Source organism: Glycine soja, chromosome 3 (assembly GCF_004193775.1).
Source record: "Glycine soja cultivar W05 chromosome 3, ASM419377v2, whole genome shotgun sequence".
NCBI classification, from domain to species: domain Eukaryota; kingdom Viridiplantae; phylum Streptophyta; class Magnoliopsida; order Fabales; family Fabaceae; genus Glycine; species Glycine soja.
In genome coordinates this window covers 20,251,469-20,275,608 of record NC_041004.1, presented here as the reverse complement: position 1 = coordinate 20,275,608, position 24,140 = coordinate 20,251,469, and the positions used below count along the sequence as shown (strand labels likewise).

General features: G+C 31.2%; 2 protein-coding genes across 3 annotated transcripts; both read left to right on the top strand.

The window, feature by feature from the left end:
• Positions 1-9,684: 9,684 nt before the first annotated feature.
• On the top strand, positions 9,685-12,616 carry LOC114406276. Its single transcript, XM_028368943.1, has 7 exons — positions 9,685-9,825; positions 10,499-10,591; positions 10,954-11,073; positions 11,206-11,284; positions 11,615-11,701; positions 12,020-12,082; positions 12,328-12,616. Exons 2-7 carry the CDS (start codon positions 10,536-10,538, stop codon positions 12,403-12,405), a joined length of 483 nt encoding a protein of 160 aa, XP_028224744.1. The 5' UTR covers positions 9,685-9,825; positions 10,499-10,535; the 3' UTR covers positions 12,406-12,616.
• Positions 12,617-19,996: 7,380 nt separating this feature from the next.
• Positions 19,997-23,061, top strand: LOC114406275 (reticulon-like protein B12). Of its 2 annotated transcripts, XM_028368942.1 has the most exons (5): positions 19,997-20,372; positions 20,494-20,604; positions 20,912-21,092; positions 22,261-22,472; positions 22,600-23,061. In XM_028368942.1, the coding sequence occupies exons 2-5, from the start codon at positions 20,538-20,540 to the stop codon at positions 22,767-22,769; spliced, it is 630 nt and encodes a 209-aa protein (XP_028224743.1). In that variant the 5' UTR covers positions 19,997-20,372; positions 20,494-20,537; the 3' UTR covers positions 22,770-23,061. The 2 variants fall into 2 exon arrangements, with proteins under 2 accessions (XP_028224743.1, XP_028224742.1); XM_028368941.1 differs by lacking the exon at positions 19,997-20,372 and having other exon boundaries at positions 20,424-20,604.
• Positions 23,062-24,140: the final 1,079 nt, after the last annotated feature.

Sequence of the window (24,140 nt, the reverse complement as noted above, 5' to 3'; positions counted from 1 at the left end):
TTATAGAACAAAGAAAAATGTCCAAATGACCAACTAATATTTGTATTTAATTTAAGTATAAAAATTATGGTAAACTAAACTCTATAATATGCATATCTGTGATTCACAAAAGATAATGTTATGATGGTAAGTATAATTCTGTATTTCATATCTGTAAAAGTGTTGGTTAAATTGTAATATTTTAGCCATTAATATCTGCGTTATACAACAAAGAAAAATGACCAAACGACCAAGTTATATTTGTATTTAAGTATAAAAATGATGGTCAACTTACATGCAACCACTTTTCCCAGTAATTGACCCTTTGTTAAGTCTGACAGCATGTGTTCATATTTTAATCTGAAAATTCGTGATACAATATCTGGCCTGTCTGTTGGTTTGAGATTCAAAGGTGAAAGTAATCTACGAATTTCAGGCCAATTTGGATTACAGGTTAGAGTAATAAAAAGATTTGGAAAACCAACATGACTGCATATTGTCATACCATCAAAGTAAAGTTGATTCATATAACGTGGGCTCCCAACAAACGTTGAGGGTAAGATGACTCTTTTTCCCTTGGTTAAGCCTTTAGCTGTTCCAGTATCCAATGAAGTTTGTAAGCTAGAATACTTATCAACTCTAAGCTTCTTTTGGTTGTTTCTGATATAGCTAAGTCTTTCAGATTCCACCATGGTATAACCTTCAACAATGAATTGTTGAAATAATTTTCGAGAATGCAATAAAGTTTGTGCTTCATTTGACCTGGACTGAAGTCTATAAGCAAACCACTCTCTCATTGTCAGACGGTTTTGCTTTCTTTTTTTGCTGGATGAAGTACAACGGTGAAGTATGTCAGCTCTATATCCGTCTTCTCCATAAAGAAAAAGTAGAGGATACTGTAGTGGTAGATAGCTAGGATGAAGTTCATGGATTCTTTGTAATTCTCCATTTTGAGTTTCAACAATAATATCTCTTTTTGAGCCTGGATGAAAATCGCCAACAATAAGAGCAGCAATTTTCGGAACATTAGGCATATTATATACACGGCCATCTTTTCCCCGAGCAGCTATGAGTTGCAATTTGATATTATTGGCTTGATCACCTACCAATCTATCTCTGGCCATTCTAAAACTTTTAGCATGAGATTTGTGTTGATCGAGCATGTGACTTAAAGTTGAAACAATATGATTCTGAATTCCGGAATATTGACTGAAAAAACAATATTTAAAAATATTCATAACTGCACAAACTATTGTAAGTGAATGAATAATTTTCTCACTGATAGAAATAAAAGAACTTCTACCTCATGACATTAATTCTATTTTGCACTTCATTTTCTGTGTCAAAGATATATAGCTGTGCTAATTTGGGTTTTTTTTCCCAGGCATTGGAAATAGACTGCCTATTCTATGGCATGGTTGCCCCTGTATTCTGATTGTAGGTGGTCCTCTTGAATTATTAATTGTTTTATCTAGCTTAATTCCAGCAGAAGTAAAGGCAAACATCATGTTGTATGCTCGTAAGTTATGTTGATAATTTTTACTATCAATTGTATCATCATGAAATAAAAGTTGTTGGAGATATTGGGGTGGATTTTGTAATAATGGCAATTCAACTTTGTCATCTCCACAACATAAACTGAACCTTGGATTCTGACAATTCTTATTTTTTGATATTCTTTCATCATACCACATTTGTGCATTACAATATCTACATTGGATGAGTTGATCACCAAGATCAGAATATCCTAAAATTGTTCAATATCATAGTACAATATCATGATAAGAATTTTGAATATTAATTTAAGAGCATGTACGGTAGCATCTGAAACTGGAAATCAGAATTATAGTCATTACCTTCAGTGTTGATTACAGACTGATTAGTTGGAGATTGACAATCCTCGAAGGGAGTCATAAAATTAGAGCCTGAACCTGCATAAATTAGAAATACATATAATAGCAATATTTGAAACATAGCAAAAAAGAGCACGAAACATTTTTTTTTAGTACCTTGTGTGGATTCAGAATTTTCACTTTCTGATGAATCAGAAACAATCACTAAAAAATAGAGAGGAAACAAAAGAAAATGTGAATAAGGCAGCTAAGTAAATTGATTTCTTGTAGAACATGTTATATGAGATGTCTCACTATTATATTCTGAAGTGCAATTAACTATTGGTTGTGAAGATGACTGAGCATGACCATGTCGCTTCAGCTGCATAATACGTTTTCTGTTGGTCCTCGCTTTTGCAGAATTAGATCTCTTTGCATGTTGATAGTTCTGCATGTTGAAAATGACTAAAGGCATAATTGAGTGAATTATAAACTAAACAATAGATTTATGTTGAAACGAAGAACCAAACGCTTATTTTAAATCTACAGAAACTACAATAAAATTAGAAGATGGAATAAATCGGAGATGAGACATTTCATTGGTTATGGATTATAGACTGACTATTAGTGGTGACATAAATTAGAAATACATATAATAGCAATGTTTGAACCATAGCAAAAAAGAGCATGAAGCATTTTTTTCCAGTACCTTGTGTGGATTCAGAATCTTCACTTTTTGATGAATCAGACACAATCACTAAAAAATAGAGAAAAAACAAAAGAAAATGTGATTAAGGCAGCTAAGTAAATTGATTTCTTGCAGAACATGTTATATGAGATGTCTCACTATTATATTCTGAAGTGCAGTTAACTATTGGTTGTGAAGATGACTGAGCATGATCATGTCGCTTCTGCTGCATAATACGTTTTCTGTTGATCCTGGCTTTTGCAGAATCAGATCTCTTTGCATGTTGATAGTTCTGCATGTTGAAAATGACTAAAGGCAGAATTGAGTGAATTATAAACTAAACAATAGATTTATGTTGAAACGGAGAACCAAACGCTTATTTTAAATCTGCAGAAACTACAATAAAATTAGAAGATGGAATAAATCGGAGATGAGGCATTTCATTGGTTATGGATTATAGGCTGACTATTAGTGGTGGAATTTCCTGGATTAGATATGTTTGCATGTTGCTAATTCTGTATATTGAAAAAGGGTAATGATAGAATTGACTAAATTGTAAGGTAAAGAGATGAGACCAAAGGTAGATGACATAGCAAAACTATGATGCAACATTAACAGCTAGTAAAATTGGTAATATAGAAATCATGACACTTGGTTTCGGGAAAAATTGGGTTTTGGGACTGTTGCTAAGCTTGCAATGAAAGATATTGTCTATTTAGGACTCTGGTGTCAATCTAGACACACAAACCAAGGCCATAATGGAAAATAGGTAAGGTAGAAATGATCATAGTCATTGGCAGAAATATTGACTTCTGTAACTGCTACTAAGCTTGCAATGGAAGACATTGTATATATATATTGATGAATTTTGCATTCACTAACACAAATTTGTTTAATTTGTACGCTCAAATCTATTAGCTTATGTGTTCAACTTGAAATATGAAATTTCTATTTTACATCTTTTATTTGGCATTATGTAACCTTGTCCAGCACATCACAAATTTTTCTTTGATTTCTCTTGGCCATAGATTAGACCTGTTTTATATAGTTCTACTTTGTTGTAGTTAAAATCAAGATTATAGTTGCGTAAGCCATCAATGAAGTTAAAAATTGCAACTGAAATATCGAACACATGATTTTAGCAAAGCAGTGATAGCTAAAAAAATGGAGTGATAACATTCATGGAAAACACATTTCAAATGAGGAAATATGATGTCAGGATAGAAACTTTGATTAATTTAAAGAGCACCTCGATTGAGAAGGAAAACTGAAACTAAAAATTTAACACAATCCTCTGCATTCTATTTTTTTCTTAATCTGGTTTTTTTCCTGTTATTTTCACGCAATTCAGATGGGAATGGAATTCATTAAGCAGTTAACCAAGAAACAGATTAAGAACATGAGAATATCGAGTATCAACATGATCACCAATGTAGCTATAAATTTTCCTCTTTGGTTGTTTTCTAATATTTGATGTTATTTGAACACCAATTTATCTCCTTCACCATTTTTTTATTTAGGCTAACTCCTCCATTAATTTGTTACAACCATATAGACCATCAAAGGTATGATAAACAACAATTCAATTGTATCGAGGACAACCAAACAATGAATACTACGAAAATCAATTGTTTTCAGTGCCATATTTAATATAAGAAAACTTGCAATACTACAGCAGGAACACAATATGGACAGATCTCAATTTAGAACGTCTAAAAGCATGAATCCAAAAAAACCGGTTTTCAAATGATCAAAGCATCAGCATACTGGGAAAAAACGCCAGGGGAATCGGCAAATGCAGTGGTAACAAAAACTACATAATTGCATGTTCAATATGACAATATTTTAATAGCACCATGAAAACACAACAATAAGAATCTGGAATCAGCTAAATTGGCTCTTATGAGAATGTCTTGTTAATTTGTTAGACGATAGTTGGGCTGGGGAAATTTGCGAGCTCCCTAACTAATCATCAACTTCATCAGATGAAATCCGTTTTTTGGGCGTTAAAGGCAATTCGGCAACCGAATCATGGTCAGTTGTGACAGACAGAGATTGTTGCATAAAGCATAAACTGATAAATAAAAAACAATATAAGATATCAATGTTCATGACAGCAACATTAACTCACACATTCAGCATGTGTAGTATTATTGCAATCAACATTGGAAGGATCTATTTTGGAACATGCCTGCACCATATATAAGTTGATGATAGTCAAACTCATGAATCATATCATTATGACAACAATGACTAAAATAGATATCAGAAAAGAACACCTCACAATCAGGCAGCATCTCGAGAACAACATTGATCAAATCTAGGTCATTTGAGTATCTAAGAACAACTGCATTTTTTAATTTTGATTGAATCCTGACCTTAAAAGCAAGCACATGACCCAACAATTTGTCAAGTGCTTGAGGGGAAGCATTCAAATCAAGATCACCATTCTGCCAGAAACAGCACAAATTCACCAGCTACCAGTTACAACTCAAAGAACAAAATATAATACATAAAATGAGAAGCAGCATATGATAAGGCATGAACATACTTCAATCTTGACCCTATTCACATCATCAGCTATTTCACCAATCAATTCAGCACATTCATGGTCCCAGAGCAAAAACTTGCTACTCTCATTGTTTTGGGTAACCATGACTTCAACTCTATACCTACCAATTTAGATGCTAGTCAAAAACAAAATGTTGAATAAAGCATGCTAATGGACTAAAACTCCAATTACCTCAGAACAGGCTGATCATTATCCTTGTCACATCTGCATGTGAATGGTCCTGTTTGGATGTCAGTTTTCCTATGACATTGAACACAAGCTGGATAACACCATGAATGGTTATCCATGACTATTTTGCTAATAGTCCCCACCGTAACACAAACAACGTCCTTTTAAAAAACCATAACAATCAAATTGCCAACAATAAAATGCCATTGTTAGACACATTAGCTATAATATATGAATGCGAACAAATCTTGGCAAATTCGACTTCCAATTGCAATGAATATAAAATAAACACAGATAACATGTCCACCTTAGAAATGACATTGATTTCTAAAATAGTTTTGGCTTCAGCTTCTGAAAGAAATGAATCCTTTGATGATAGCTGGCTTCCCCCTGAAACTTGTGAACTTGCTTGATCGCCAGGTAGCAAAACTGGACTCACCTCAATACCTAAATCTAAAAGCCTAAGGCAATCGGATAAATAGAATAAAGCAACAGAAAATAGTCAAGACGATTGACAAATGAATTTAACAACCACAGAGCAAAGATGATAAGCAAAATACCTCTCTTTAAATTCCTGAATTTCCAATATAGGATCATTAATCAATAGTTTTGACGCCTTGAAGGAATTGCTCACTGAAGCTGGATAACTTCCTGTAAATGCCAAGAACAGCAACAACAAAACTCATCTATTGAGTATCCAAATCAGTAAATAAAATATCATACTTACCCTGCGCATCTTTTATTTTGGTATGTGTCAATATAATAACCATCGGCCCATCATCCCCACGTTCATTCAAATAGGATAGGAACTGAGTACAGTAATTCTCCCAAAGTGTGCAAGACTTACAACAAAGAAACAACATTACATCCATCACCTCATAAGGATAAAATAGACATAAGCACCATGCAAAATGACAAATAAAATCCTCAACAATATAAACTCTAAATAACCAAATATACATAGGAGATAGCAAAAACTGTGATTAACCATAACCTCAAATCCTTCATTCTAAAAACAACCCTGGTATTTTTTTGATGAAACATGCCGAAAGACCACCTGATCAACGACCCCAATAATATCTTAAACCACCAGAAATGAAAATAGGTCATTGAAAAAACCCCAAAGAAGTTATGATCAAAATGAAAGCACAAATTATGACTGTACTCACCAACCAACAGGCCAGACACAAAATTGCCAGCAACAACATTTGCAAATTCAACAAATCTAAATTCCTTAAAAGGCAGTTCATGCAAATCAGCTTCTCTAACAACCGTCACTCCAATAAAAAATAACTTGTACTTATGTTCGCACACTCTAAATTGACCATCATTCTTGACAACTTTGAAATTATGCATAACATAAGTGCAATTCTCTTTCAAATCAGCTTTCCAAGGCTTGAGGTGGTCCGATTTACAAATAGCATGAATTTGATCACCCTGAAATATGCAAACTATATAATCAATAAATGATATGAACAACAATCCAACAATCAAATAGAGAGCACAAAATATACCTCAGAATCAACAAAAACCATTTCCGCTTGCTCAGACTTGTTGGGAGTCCCAACGAACCAAAGATCGGTGATCCTAACAGCAAGCTTAAGCGTATCTTTTGATCCATCAATAGACCTAATCTTGTCAGGAATCCTCGCCATAAAATTACATAGACCTGCCAATTCTAAACGAAAAATGTAATAAATCCAAAACGATGCAAATGCTATGTAAAGAATGATTGTCAATTTAGAATAGAAAATTATGCTAACAAAAAATAGAATAGCAACACAGACTTAAATGACACATGCAATAACATTTCAATCAATGACAAAATACCATAAAAACTATGATACTATTCGTTGAACTACTAAGCCAATACATGCAACAACCTGAACCAAAAAAGAAAAGCCAAATCAACAAATAGCAGAGAAGCAGAAACAAAAATTATATCTCCGAACAAATAATATTGCAACCATCAACAAACAAATAAAAGGGTCAAAAACAAACACAACAAAGTTCAACTTTTGCAAAACAGAATACCAACTCATCCTTAAACCACACATGCAATAAGATTTCCATCAATGCCAACATACCACAAAAAGTATTAGACTATCAATTAATCTAGTCAGCCAATACATGCAACAACCTCAACTCAAAAACAAAATAGGCAAGTCAGCAAACAGTAGAAAAGCAAAGCGGAAATACTATATCTCTAAAACAATAATATGGTTAATAAAAAATCACGCAAATGCAATCCAACCACCGAAATCAGTGAAAAGAGACTAAAAACAAAATACCCAACTCAGCAAACAACAAAAAAACAGAACCAAATAATTATAGCTCTAAAGGAATAATATGATTAATCCAAAACCATGCAAATGCAATCCAACGAACAACAGACAAATGGAAGCCCACAAAAAGAAAACCAAGAATTTGTAAATAATAAAAAACAGAACAGAACACGTGCCAGAGGAACATAAACATGCAGAAACCAAAATCACCAAACAACAAAAACCTGACAAAATCACACATGCACAACAGACAAACAATAATATGGTTAATCAAAAAACACACGTGCACAACAGACGAACAATAATATGATTAATAAAAAACCATGTAAATACAATCCAACCATCGAAGCCAGTGAAAAGAGACAAAAAACAAAATAGCCAACTAAGCAAAAAGCAAAAAAAAAACAGAATCAAACAATTATAGCTCTAAAGGAATAATATGATCAATCCAAAACCATGTAAATGCAATCCAAAGAACAACTGACAAATGCAAGCCAACGAAAAGAAAAGCAAGAATTTGTGAACAATAAAGAATAAAACAGAACACGTGCTAGAAGAACATAAACATGCACAGACCAAAACCACCAAACAACAAAAAACTGACTCGAACCTTCAATCACAGAAGAACGGAAATCACGAACTGGAAACCACAACCTCACACCAAAATGCTAAACAACAAAACAGGTATATTGAAGACGGAAGCCAACTAAAAACAAATGAAAAAAGTGAAACAAATGCAAACCCAGCATAAATCAGCAGCTTGGAACTTGCTAGTGAAAGGAGTCAAAAACGCTACAAAGAAGCCACGTACACCACCAACCACCAAAACTGGAAACGACAATCTAATCACTCAACAACACACCAAGCTACGTGGCTTAAAACCATAACCATATAACCATAAAATAACACATGGCAGCAAGGAGGCAGAAAACCAACCCAACCTAGACGGGCATAAATGACCAAAAAATAAAAAAAATTGTACAGGTGTCAAGCTCTCAGCTATGGGTATTTTGACCAAAAAACCAAAAAATTGGACAGCTGTCAAGCTCTCAACCATGAGTATTTTTGTATTTTCCACATACTTCATTTTTAGTATATAGATATTGATGTATTATTATAGATTTTAAACATATTAAATATTTAAATTATTTTTTTATTATGAATATTTAAAATAAAAATTTAAATATAATTATATAAAGATGTAATATAGATATTTTCATAATATAAATTTATAAATTATATTTTAATTAAAATTCATGATAAATAAATATTTTAAATTATATTTTGGAGAAAAAAATATTTATTGTCTTGGACTTTCTAAATTTCTTGGTTTTAGGACGTAATTCACCTTTAAACATTTTGGTCCTTAAAATTTTAATAATAAATATTTTTAGAACATCTTTAGTGGAAAGAATGCATTTTATGTTTTTAGATCATTTTTTATGAGTCCCATGATATTAGATGAGATGCAAGAACTTTTTTTATTTTTGTTCTAGTGGTAGAATTAATTTAGATTTTTAGATTTTTATTTGCACAGAAAAAAATTTCTCTTAAATGACATTAAAAAACAATATTTTTAAGAGCCCAAAAAAGACTTATTTTCAAAAGTTTGGTGACCATAACTTAGATGATGAAATACAAGTACTAAATAAGAATTTTACAAATTATATAAAGTAAACCATACTCCCTTTAAATTTAAAAAAGTTGGTTAACAATAATTAATTACATCAATCTCAATTAAAAATAAATTATTTTATCAAATTAGGATTCGTTGAAATTTGATATATTAAGAAAAAGGAGTCATTGAATTAAATTTTCTATTAAATTATGGGTACTTTAGAGATAAACTTGTTAAATAAAATAAAATTTGTTGAGATTTTCATATCTTTAAGTTCAAGATTAAAGATTTTTTTTCTCATATTCAAAATGGGGAGGAGTATTTTTCACTTATATTTTAATTTATATATTTATATTAAAATTTTATGTAATATATAATTATATAAAAATGTTTATTTTAAACATTCATAGTAAAAAAAACAGTTAAATATATAAATTATACTTTAATTTATATATTTAAAATATAAATAATACATTACCGAAAGTAGAAACGAGTTCCAGCCACATTAACACTGCGTTTGGTTATAACTTTGTAACTTCCAATCCTATCCGTCTATACACATCCAACGGTTCAAAATAAGCTTGCTGGAGAGGTTGGAGAGACACTACATGCACACTTGTTGGTGTACGACTTGAGTTGGGAACGATTTCAGGAGCAATATTATCTTCGATTTTCAGTTACCGGTACTATTTTTCTTTTACCAACTTTTAGTTACTGAATCAATCAAACCGTTGTTGAATTTCAATTTCGAAGTTTGTTTATCCTCTTTTAGTAACAGATGCATTTGTTGCGTTCTGCACCGCTTCTTTGCTAGTATTTAGTTTGATCATTTTGCAATGCCACCTGATTTTGGATTTCTCACTTTTTGTGGTTATACTTATTTTCTTCCGTGCTATGCCTATTAATTAATGATTCTAAACACACGCAGGCTAAGCATGTTTATTAATTTTGAATTTGATCGAGCATTTTATTATTATGCATGTAAATGAGATTATGCACGGTGGATTATAATAATCAGGAGATGCTATTATAATATGCTTTAGCAGTTTTGACTGGTTAGTACCTTTGGATACTGAAGATGGGATGCCATTATGATTTGCTCACTAGCTGTTTGATAAAATGCTCCAGTTGAATCTTTTTGTATAAGATGTGGTTTTGGTGAGTTTGATAGTGTGCACTGTTAGAATTATCGTGTGCTTAATGTAATCAACTTAAGGAATTAGTTCCCTGAGCTAGTGGTACGGAGTGAAGTATGAAATTTTGACCAATTTGTTTGGTTAGTAATTATCTGTGGATAAGAAGGTAGATAGTATTAATGTAAACAACACTTGGATATAACATTTGTTTATGTTGCAGGGACCGGATAGTTTCACCTGTTGCACTACTCTGTGAAATGGAAGATCCATCATTTTTCGATCGAATGATCAGTCATCTGAGAGCAACTTGCATGTATGACTTCCTCAATATGATGCTTATTTGAAAATTTTGGCACATCAACTACCAGTGTCACTTTGCCGTGAATGATTGATTTTTATTATTAATTAATAATAGTATGAAACAGTAATAGTTGTTTAACTGAGGAATTGTTCGGTCATATCTATAAATCTTTGGAAGCTAATTTCAAAACTTTGTATATTACTTTAGGTTAGGTGGGCATTGACTATGGTAGCATAGTTTGCACAATTTAAATGATAGCTGTGTGATGGTGTTTTTAACTTGTTATGGCACAGTGCTCCCATGGATTATTCTTGGAGCAGTCTCACCTGATCTGATTCTTTTCTTTATTCTTGGAATTTTTGTGATAATATAAGGCTCTATACTGGTTATCCAAAGGACCTTGGACCATCACAGGTTATTCATTTTACCTCCGAGCGTGAGTTTGTCAATCTCCTTCACGAAGGTTTCCCTGTGGTTGTTGCATTTACCATCAGGTGATCTGTAGTCAGCTTCTGGATTTTCATTTGGTTCCCCCTACTTTGAATATGACTTTTGGTCTGAATGGAAAGGAATAAGAAGGAAAGTAAAAAGACTTTGGAATAACTATTTGCTATTTAATAATGCAGGGGGAACTACACACGGCATCTTGACAAAGTATTAGAAGAATCTGCTGCTGAGTTTTATCCAAATGTAAAATTTATGCGTGTAAGTTATTTTTCATTGATTCACTTTTTTAAGTGTTGGTAGTCATATCAATAACATCATACATGATGAAGCATATCACTGACTCATCAAATATAATCACAAAAAACAGAGACACTTGCCCTTATTAGTTTGCAATGAGTTGGAGACTTGGAGTTTACTTTTGACTGAGGAGTGTGTGCACTAGGTCCACAATAAAATTAATATTTTATAATGTTCCTTACTTCCTTTCTGTAATTTATTGCTTGGGAATAATTTACTATTTCCTTAGGTTTTGTCTACTTATTTTCTATGCACTCTGTAACAGGGTTGTTATTTTCTGGTGCTTTGTAGGTTGAATGTCCAAAATATCCTGGGTTTTGTATAACTCGGCAGAAAAAGGAGTATCCATTTGTTGAGATATTTCACAGTCCAACACATGTATGGTATTCCTTAGTCCTCACCTGTTAACTACAGTATCATGATATCATCAATTCACTGCCTATTGTTGTATAACATGGTTTTAATTCATAGGTTAATCTTTTCAGTACAGTATCATGATCTCATCACTTCACTCCTTATACAGCTCGGGGAATTGGGAAAAACTAATAATAATAGAAGTTTGTTTTGATTGCATGAATAAGCAGAGCATATATTCAGCTGCAATAACATGGTTTTTAATTCACAGGTTAATCTTTTCAGTGACTACTACCCCATGTAAATCTATTTTTTAACTTGAGACTTATGTTTTTAATACAGGCAGCTAACCAGGGAAGGGTAGCTGATCCAAACATTACTAAGTACAACGTGAAGGTCTTGCCTGTAAGTCGTTTTGCTCTCCAAAGCCTTAAGAGTTCTTCTTCAGGCAAATTGTAGCATCTATTACTGATTATGATTATTTGTATTATGAACTCCTTTTCTCAAACAAATATGCAAAATATATCTATATCTAGGTGGTAAATCTAGTAATGCTGCATCAATTTTCTTTTGAACCTGCCTGACAAATATCTTTGCTTCCATTTGTGAAATAATGTAATTTTGTCCCATTTTCATCTGTGTACTTGCAGTTCAACTACGATGTTAGTGCTTATGGATTTAGAGAATTCTTCAAGCGACATGGTATACGGGCATCAGATCCAAAGTAGGGGGGGGGAAGTTCTATCTTTTATACACCTAAGTTCCATACCCCATCATGCTACCTGTTTTAACAATCTGTAATTCTGTATATCTTCACAAATTCTCAATTTGGGGACAATTTTATTTATCTGTACGGTTGATGCTCAAACCTATAACTATGGTTTTGTAATTTTGTTCTCGTCATGGACACCTTTTTTGTCTTTTCCTTTTATTTAAGCATTTTCAATTTCAAATTCTCATTCACTTACCAAACATTGAAAAGTATATATTTAAAAAAGTGTGTTTGTTTAATTTAAAGAAGACAGGAATGAATAACTATTAGAGATGCAACAAATCTCTGAAGAGCTTTGATGCCATCATAAGAATGAAATACAAATTGATATAATTCTTATTCTAATGAAAGAAATGAAACAAAAGTTCCTTATTGTGTATGTCAACCGAGACATGACTCTAAGTCTCTTTGTGTTTATGTGCTTGAGACCTGAGGATTGTATATCTCATTGGTCTTATGTCGGTCGAGGTATGACTTCCTCCATATATCTCATGATGATTGATTGATCCCATACCAATGACAATATTCACCTTTATAACCTCCCTAAACTGGTTATGATTATTCAAAGAATGTCATTACAAGATGTCCATAATAGTGATTTATGGAGGGGTTAAGGTCCAAGGTATCGATTACTAGGTGAAGGAGGAGGTTGCGTGAATAAGAATTTCTAAAGCTGAACTAAGATGACATATTATCCTTGTCTCAAGTGAATGTTTTTGTGTTAGATCTCGTAAATTCTTGGTAAGATTTAGTTTCAAGAACACTTATATATGAGTAACCATAAAATGTGATCTAACCAACTTGTGACAACTATAATAACCACTAATGACCTCTACAACTAATTAGCCAGACTAAACTCTCATTGCTCAACACACAAGACAAAACTTGGTAAGCAGTTCTTTCATTCAAATTCGAGAACCCAATTAAAAAGAAGGTTTTTTTTAATGACTTATTTAAAAATGACAAATTGTTCAATGACCTAATACAAATTTTCAAAGTCTAAGTCATATGTGCATGACAGTATTCTCACTTATGCAGGTTGAGAATACTGATTTACAACTTACATAGTTGCAAAGGTAAGAATAGTTGCCTCAAGATGTGAGAATATTAAACCACAAGACTTAACAATTTTTAATTAGCTCTCTCTTTTTTTTTTTTACACTTTTGGTTCCTTATAATTATTTGTTGTGACCTAATTAAAAAAAAGTACAAGTTTAAAAATCCCATTGAAAAAAGTTTAAAAATCTAATTATAAATTATAAATTCTCAAATAAATCTAGACGACTAGACCTACAAATTAATTTTATCTAGAATATACACCATGCACTGTGATACCGCATGCGTATCACACACTAAGGAGAAAACAACCACAACCAAAATTGCCGTTTTTTTTAGATTTTAAAGATGCTATTTGATTTATATTTTTAATAGAATTACGTTTGATAAAAAATTTAAATGATTGAACATAATTAAATTGTGTGTTGAAATTATTTTTATGACTAAATTATAATTTTTATCCCCTTTAATTCTTAATATACGATTTTAGTCTCCTTATTTTTTACATAATTTTTGTCTAATTTTTAAACTCACATACATTTTTATTTTATTTTAATTAATTAAATTATTTTTAAATAATAAATGTTAACTTTCATCTCATCACAATATTAATACATCATTAGTCAATTGTAAAGTTAAACGGTAAGATTGGATCAAATTGCAGAATTTTTAAAATAAATTTAGGGACTAAAACTTGGGGGGGGGGGGATTAAATAGGCCGAAATTGCGAATCTAGAATTAAAGTGAATTAAAATAATTTAACTTAATTTTAATAACAATTTATATATATATATATATATATATATATATATATATATATATATTACGACATGTAAAATTAATTTTGAGCGCAATTAAACAGATACGAAGTCACTTACTTAATTGCTGTCATTTCTTTTTCGTGATATCAACTTTCGGTTGGATGGGTGCTAATGTCCAAAGGACGTGTGAGCCTTTTACCTAAAATTTTGGTTTTCTTTTTCCATTTTGTATTTCCCGTCGTTTGCCTAGATAAAATGAGGAAAATGCAAAACAGGTTGATTTAAGCCAAAAGTAAAAGTTGCAATGGCAGGTCACTTTTATAGTTTAATATAACACGATTTTTTTGTGAATATTTAATATATACAGGAAGATTACAAGAATATAAATTTATTATTTTTATTTTTAAGATTATACTACTTATTTAACATTTTTTTAATATACTTAAACTTCATCATAAAACTCAAATACTATATAATCATTAAAAATTTAATGATTATAACTCAATTAACATCACAAGTTGAATTTATGAGAAAAAATTTAAATTTAATTCTTAGAAAAGAATAATAAACTTTAAATCCTCGACTTTTGTTTTTATAATATTACATACAATAACTTAAAAAAAATTCTAAAATTATTAATAGTCCTATTTAGGCTGATAGGCCTAACAACTTTTTTTATAAGCCTTATTATAAAATGGAGTTTTAATATTATGAAACGTAGACTCAACCTTTAAAAAAACGGCTATGAAAAATAATAAGTCAGACTTTGCTTTTTGATAATTGTTATTTACACACCAATTTTAACAAGTATACTTTACATTTATATTTTTTTTTTCAAAAATATCCTTTTTTTCTCATAAAGTAATTTCCTGAAGTGTTCAAAACTTCAAACTTTAACACATTTCAAAAAGTTGTTTACAGAAGCCATTTTCAAAAAAAGAACAGGGGGACGAAGAGGGAGGAGTGAAAGCGGTTGGTGGGAGAATTCATGCTTGTTTTGAGAGGAAGGGTTCTAGAGGGTGACGTTGTCTACGATGTTGGAGATGCAGAGGTGGTCTTTGCAGTAACCTAGGATCATGAAGACTTGGAGATTCCTATTCGTGCAACTTCTTCCACATTCTCATAATTTCAATTTTTTTTATCGGTTTCTTTTGAAGAAATCAAGAAAGTGACTGTATAACACACAACAAACGCAATGCAACCAAAAGACAATGGTGTCCAGTTCTTTTTTTTTTATTCTTTCTAAATATTGACTTCAAACTATTTTCCAAAATATGTTAAAATTTTAACACTCCCCAGGACTCCATTCCAAAAAAGATATTTAAAAAAAATACAAATAAGAGGTATATTAGCAAATATGAGAGATATAAATAATAATTAGGATAAATAGTTACTTTTTTCTTTGAATATATAATTTATTGACAAATACATGTACATAAAAGATAAAAATATAAAATTTAGTCTTTGAAATTGTAAAAAATACAAATATATCGGACCGTTAACTTTCGTTAGTCATAGTTAAAAAATAGCTTATGTGACACAGAAAGACAAATTTTTCACTCAAATGATTGTCAACATGGTCATCTCTAATTGTCAACATAGAAATATATTTGTCATATACTATTTTCTTGACTTTTTGTCTTCCCATTCTTAATAGGAACGAGTAAATAATCACTTTTGTCCCTAAATGTGTAATTTGCTGACAAAATACGTCCCTGAAAGATGAAAATACAAAATCTAGTTTCTGAAAGTCTAAAAAGTGCGACAAACATATCCGGATGTTAACTTCCATCTGTTAATAAAATAGTCAAGATTCGAAGAAGTGAAATATGAGATATATTTATCTTTTATTTGCAGTAGATTGTGACTAATTATTATAATTTGGAAAATTTTGTAATGATTGGTATGTTGTTACAATGTTTATTTTGGATAATTTATAGTGTAACAGATCAATTGTGGTTGATAATCAATATTATCGTTATTATTATGTTTGTTTTAAATTATGTAATATATTTTTTTAAAGTAATTATTGTAATGTTATTGAAACGCCCCGTTTCACTAAAAGGGCAAAAAAGAAAAATAATAGTATTATAATAAAACCCACCCACCCCTCCAACTTTCTAAAAACTCCCAAGACCCCCCCCCCCCCCCTCCCTTCTCAAAACTTCCATTTTCTTTCTTTTGTGTGCAACAACCCACCCCCTCTCAACCCTAACCCTTTTGTCTCAAAAATTTAATCTTTCGATCCTTCACTCATCTTCTCCCATGGTTCTGAAAGTTGCAAGCTTTTTACATCTTTGGGTTCTTCCAAGCACGAGAAGGTGACGGGAAAAAAAAAAGGAAAAACACTACGCATTTCCTAGGTTTTTCTATTTGACCTCTTTAAGGTAAATGATCATGACCCATTGTGTTAGTTGACTAATTTCAGTACTGATTAGTCATGGGTTGTGAGAAAAAGAGTTAGAAACTAAGTATTAGAGATTATTGTGATTTTCTCAAAACCCTAGGTTTGCTAAAATTGAGGATTTTGTCTAATCCCTTGTTCTATTATTTAAATGCTTAGGTTCTGTGGAAAATACAGTGGTTGACCTTCCTAACAGCAGTAGGAGTCAGTGATTACGTTATTTAGGTGAGTAGCTAATGTACTTAGCGATTTTCTTAAAGTTCATTTATGGAGAAGCAAGTATACTTTCGAACATATATGTTTTTGGTGAGCTTTGAAATTTATTTTGAGATCTTGATAACATATAAGGATGAATGTTGAACTATTTGTTTAATTCTATTTATGTTGAGTTCATGAATGATATATGTTGTTTGCTACAACGAAGAGATAATGTAGCCTATGGGATAATTTCTCATAGTATAATGATATATGTCGTTTGCTACAACGAAGAGATAATGTAGCCTATGGGATAATTTCTCATAGTATAATGATATATGTCGTTTGCTACAACGAAGAGATAATGTAGCCTATGAATTAAATTCTCATAGTATATTTATATGTTCCGTTCGCTGCAACGAAGAGAAAATGCAGCCTACGAGCTAAATGCCGTAGTTATATAATTACCGCTCACCACAATGAAGAGATAATGTGGTCTATGTGCACATAATAGAATAAATGCTTGATTATTTACAGTAATTATGTTGAATACCAAATTATGAGAAGTTCTGAAATGTAGATTCCTTGCGTACAATGATTTCTAAAAGCAAGTCTATTTTTGTTCATTACTTTCAAGAATGTTATTTTAATATCTTTTGGAAACGGAAAGATTCATGTTAAATGGTGCTCTCTTTCATGTCTGCTTAGTATATTATGCTCTCACTAAGTCCTTGTGACTTACCCCTTATTTTACTTCTTTTCTCAGATACCCAATAGTGGAGTAACCGATTTCCTGGAATTGGTTGACACACCCAGGAACTTGATTATCTTTTTGGTAGGTCCCCATTGTGTCTGATGGATATTTTGGTTGTAACTTCAGCATAATGTAGCTATAGGGACCAGGGTAGTACTAGATTTAGAGGGGACTCCTTTATTTTGGAATTGTAAATGACTCTCTTTTATAGATATGATGATGATGCACTTGTGATGTTATGAGACACTTGATGATTAGTGTTTATAATCCACTTTGCTATTAAATGGATGAGATGAGATACTAGTATATGGATTTGTCTAGATATATATACATTGTGTTCCTTTACAGGTTATGTTGTATAGGATAGGCTGGCCAGACTAAGGAAGTCATAGTCTGTGCGCCGGTCATGTCCCAATAGTGGGTCGTGACAGTTATACTTGTAACGATAAAAAATGACAAAAATTTATCCTAAAATTATATTTAACCCTTAAATGAAACAAAATTTTGGGTCTAACAAATTAGTCCAATAGGAACATACTGATATTTAGGTCTAATAAAAAAATTATTCACATTTTCATGCAATAATGGTAACTTGTTGGCATTTTGGTCTAATGAAACGTACTAATATTTTGGTAAAAAAAAAAATTACTGACATTTTCATCCAATAAAAAATTTTGGCATTTTCATCCAGCAAAATATTACTGACATTTATGTCCAAAAATGGTATCTTGTTGACATTTTCGTTCAATCTAGTCAGCATAATCACGTTGACAATCATTTTAGTGACAAATTTGTTCATCTATGTCACGCTAACTATTTTATTAACAATGATGAATGAAAATTAATGGTCGGATATATTTGTTGCACTTTTCATACTTTCAGGGATTAAATTTTATATTTTCATATTTCAAAGACATATTTATCAACAAATTATAAATTTAAGGATAAAATTTACTATTTACTTTTTAATGAAGGTGAGACTTAGGCTCAGGAGGCGAAGACCTGACCCTTCTTTTTTTTTTTTTTTGTTGCTGAGTTGCTTGGGCAGAAAGCCCTAGGACAACCTAATTTATATAATCATTAGAACTCAAAATAGCATCATCCTCCAAAAAGGAGGTTACAACAAAAAAATGGAACATGGTTATCGAAACAAACATCTGTTTCTAAAGATAAACCAGTCTTGGCAAAGGAATCTTCCATACTATTAGCTTCCCTCAAGAAATGCAATATCACGTACACAGTGCTGGAAAGTATTTTTTAAATTTCGAATCTCATAAAGGAGCTCCCAGAACTGATTTGCATGTTGACAATCGTCCTCCAAGAGTCTAACTGCCTCCATACAGTCAGTTTCCACCAGAACTTTAGGAATCCCTTGGTCACTAGCCATACGCATACCATACCAAATTGCCCACAGTTCAGCTTCTTGAATGGAACAATGTCCAAGCCTCCTAGCAAAAGCTTGGATAAAGTCCCCATCGCTGCTACGAATCACAGCTCCACAAGATGCAATTTGTGTTACTCGAGAATATTTTCACTCCTTGACACTATTAACTACTCATTAGATAAATTTAACCACTACTATTAAATATTTCAATAACTTCGTGAAACTATTAATTACATACTAATAATTGATAATTATATGCAATTGTATTTATTTACTTTTTTTATTATCTTATTAAAATATTTGTTGTAGATTAATATCGATCAATAATTAATACATTATTTTTTAGTATCATCAATCGATCATTAAAGATATGATAATCATATGTGAATTACTATCGTCAAGCCACATTTATGAGAATGAATGTGAATTCAGGTACATCTTTGACAATGTATTAGATTTTATCGTTATACTTGACATAATATAATTTATATTATGTATCAATGTTCTATAATGTTTTATCATAATTTTTGTTAGAAATTTAATGGGTCACCTTTAGAAGAATTTTCTTCTTCTAATTACATTTTTTTCATCCAAAAAATTTAAACATAAGACTTTACTTAAAAAAAATTGAATTGAGTATCACTTGATGTATTCATTTACTTTTAATCACTTCTAACACAAAATTAACCATGTTTATACAAGCGGATGAAAAATGTTAGCAAAAAGATAATAGGTGAGTTTGTTTAAGCTTATTTTAAAAAATATTTATTTTAATAAAATAAACAATTTTATACTTTCTAATGTATTTGTCTTTTATTTTATTATTGTAAGAACAAAATCATATATATTTATTGAAAAAACATTTTTTGAAAAATATTTATTTTATAAGACATTTTTTTGTAAGTTTAAACAAATTTACCAAAAAAAAAATGAGTGCTTAAGAGAATAAAAAACAAAGAGATGTGACAAGAGTAACTACAGTGAACACCGGACAAAAGATTCGTTTGAAATGGATTGGGTGGGCGGTGAACAAGGAACACGGTAAAATCAAGGGACGGTGGCTTACAGTGGAACATGAGATCATCAACCACACACTTTGTTCATTCATTTTTCTCTTTCTTTTCTTATTTGTATTTTTGTGTTTTTGTTGTGTTGTGTTGGGCATTGGGTAGTAGGATAGGACTTAGGAGAGTGTTGCACTGTTATGTGAGCCTCAAAAAGCAAAGAGTGGTACTGCACTTTTAGGCTGTAATCTGAGACATTCAACCCCATCTTTCAAAAACCCATCATCCTTACAAATTACGATACACATAATTCGGGGTCCACTATCACATTAAAATTCAAAAAAAAAAAAAAGTGACATAGATAGGTAAGGTGAAAAAATTGAATAAGACTATAAAAGTTCGACATAGTTGGTGTTCATTGCTTTTTCTTCTCTTTTTTTTTTTCCCGTGGATCATCTCAAAGCTCTCTGCTTTTTTGTGACACAGATCCCTTGCTGGGTTCAAGTTCCTCACTTTGGATTCTCTCCCTAATGGGTTCCTCTGATCGATTGTTTAACCGGCAAAGAAGTCTTCATGAGATCCTTGGTGGTGGTCAAGGCATGCCATTTTCTCTTCTTGTTATTATTAGTTTTGATTGAATTTCTCAGCTTTATTGGTGATTTGTTTTGATCTGTATATCACAATCTTTTCTTTTTATTTCCTTGGTGTTGTTTGTTTATGTTCATTTTGGTACTGTTTTTAACTGTGGAATAGCTATATGGGCTGCGCCTGTGCTTGTTTGTTTTAGTTTTTTATTTGCATTTAGTACCAATGGGAAATGGGTCAGAATCAGAAGAAAATAATGAATTGGTAATTGATCATGATCTTTGAATCTATGCTGAATCAATGCCATGCTTCAACGCAGTTGCAGATTTAATACTGTGGAGGCGGAAGAACCTTACTGTGGGGATATTGTTGGTCACACTAGCTGTTTGGGTTGTGTTTGAAAGATCTGGTTATACTCTTCTGTCTCTTGTTTCTAATGTTCTCCTCCTCCTCATTGTCATTCTTTTTCTCTGGGCCAAATCAGCTGCAATTCTCAACAGGTAATACTTTAGACTAATTAGATTATTTTGTATACACTTGAGTTGGATCTTCTTGTGTGTTCTATTTTCAATTCTGAAACGTATTAGAATGTCGAAGCTTTTATAGATCATTGATACTTCAAATTCAGATTGTTTGTTCTAATATGAAATTGTTATGTCTTTATAGTATTCTTTTAAAATTATATGGTCCAAGGCTATTTGTTTGAAAGATAAATGCTGGCATGATTAAGTGGTTGAAATTTTGTAACATGTATATTGTAACTTAGCTACTGTAGTTTTAAGTATGAAGAATTGTTTGAAAACTTGATGCTCTGTGCACTATGGTAATGTATGTTTGTTACTTTGTTTAGACTAAAATGTGCATAACACTTTTGTGTGTTGATGTTCAGGATTTACTTTTCTTGTACATTGGAGGGATAACAGTTTATCAGCAGTTGTGAATGTGCCTATTGAAAACTAATTATCATTAATCATTCTTGAGAGCCCTAAAATTTAGGCCCTGCTCTTGAGGCAGATTTTGTGATAATTTGATTCATTAAATCTGCATTTACAGTTGCAAGTTTTGATCCAATAAGATACTTTTGTTGGAGAAGTTTGTTTCTGCTGTATATTTATTGCATGTTTTGAAGCTGAGTGATAGAAGGTACATAAAACTTTGATCAGTGCTCTGATGAAATTGAGCCTTGTCCTCAGTGTTGACACCTGTTTGTAATGCAGAGGATGTGATGCCTACGTTTTAAGTGTCCTGATCTTACATCCATTTATTTACAGTTCGTTTTTGGTGCTGAAGAGGGATAGTTACCTTATTTGTATCTCAATACCTATATAGAAAAAATATTCCTTAAACTAATAATGTCCAGTTAACAATACATTGGCTACACGTGGATGAGTTGGCTTGATGGAAATATGTAATATAGTGTATCATTTCAAAGTCTAGGTTGGTCTGTTAATCATTATGCTTTAAGATTTTCTGGGAATTGTTGCTTCTTGATTGATACCTTCCCTTGAATAACATGTTGTAATTTAGACACCTCACAGTATTCATCATTCTTAACATGCCATCATGTTCAGTAATTTGCATCTGTAAATTTTCAGTAGTGTTTAATGGTTTATGGTGTATCAACAAAATGTATAAAAACAAGTTAACGGTTTTTTTTTCTTTTGACAGACCTGCTCCACCTCTACCACAGTTGCATCTCTCAGAGGAAATGGCAAACGAAGTGAAGACTTTTATCCGCACAAGAGTTAATGATCTGTTATCAGTTTCTCAAGATATTGCCCTTGGTAAAGACTCAAGGCTGTTCCTGAAAGTAGCTGCATACCTCTGGATAATTTCTATCATCGGTGGCTTAACTGATTTCCTTACCCTGGCATACACCAGTAAGTTTCTGAGCATCATGTGATCGAAATAGATTCAAATCACTTAATGAATTTGTCTCCAGTTTTTGAAAATTAAGAAGCACATTGATAGAAATGAATTTGTTGTTGTGGTTTGGTTATGTGGCAGGTCTTTTTATTGTTCTTACAGTACCAGCAATCTATGAAAGATATGAAGATTACATAGATAAGTATATCTTGAAGGGTTACAGAAAATTATGCCTATTACATTTGAAAATAAATGAGCAATATGTCAACAAAGTCCATAATTGGATCCTGGAGAAGAAAAAGCTGAGCTGAGTTTGTGTTTTTCACATTCATTTTCACAATTTCTTTTATTATTCTTCTAAAATATTTCTTACAGGATCACTGGTGAGATTGTAATTGAGTTTGAGGGACAACAATAGTGATCTTCTCCCCCCAAAATGAGTGTCTTTTGCATTTTCCATCTTCAATGATGGATCACTTTTTTGGTACATAATGATGAAACTCTTACGTTGGGCTGGTTAATGTAGTCCACTAAGCATCTAAGATTTATTCTTAGGTTAACAAAGAAAAAATATAGGTGCCACTACCTATACAAAAGATAAAATGTGTTTGCAAGTATTTTTACATGTAAATAATATAGGTACAACTATTATTACATATGTATGTGTTGATTTGCCTGAGTTATTCACTTCAATTCACCAATTTAGCACACCAACTAATATTTTTTCCACTCCTCTAAAAGTAATATATGTCTATAGTTAATTTTTAGTTTTTTTACTAGTTAAAAAATTTATTTAACTGTTCAGTAAATAAGTTTTTTTAGTAATTTCTATCATTTTTTAAAACGCTACTTGAAATAGTGGTTTTTAAAATTCTAGCTTTTATTTTTTTTTTATATTTTCTTTCACTTTTATATGTATTTATTAATTTTTCTTGTTATCATTTTTAAATAAATTATTATTATTTTTTTTTATCATTTCATACTTTCCAATTACTACAATAATTAGTTTTACTAAATACTTATAATTTAATAAGCTAATTTTTTAACTTTCGAGTTAACTTTTCAGCTTTTATTTAGATTTTCAGCTGGCTAGTTTTGTGGAACAAAATGTCCTTTGATAAGTTATTGCTTTATAAAGTCATTTCAATGTCAAAAGTACTATTTATATTGCCTACAAATGTTGACTATCTTCTAAACGTGTGTATAAATTAACTTTTTTATTCTTAATCCGAAAAATAAGTAACTTCTCAAGGATGCGCCTTAGTACTGGCGCATTTGGCATCTACATCTACTTTAACATTTTGTAGCATGGACCTCAGCAAAAAATGGAGGAAAATGTAATTAAAAATTTGTGGATGAACATCATAATCACATTCTAGAATCAATTTAAGGCTTACAATATAATATTTTTCGAAAGTAATTTGGATTTTCGTAAAAGCTTTTTTTCACTAAACAAATGCTTATAATATTTTTCTTCTATGAAATATTATATACTTCATCCATTCTTAATTATAAGATTTTTAAAAAAAATTTATTTGTTCTTCTATATAAGATCATTTTTTTAAATTTTTAGATGTATTATTTATTTATTTTCTTACATACTCTTATTTAATTATTCTCTCTTTAAACATTAATAAAAAACAAATAAGTGAATAAAAAGATAAAAAATTAATTTTAAAATA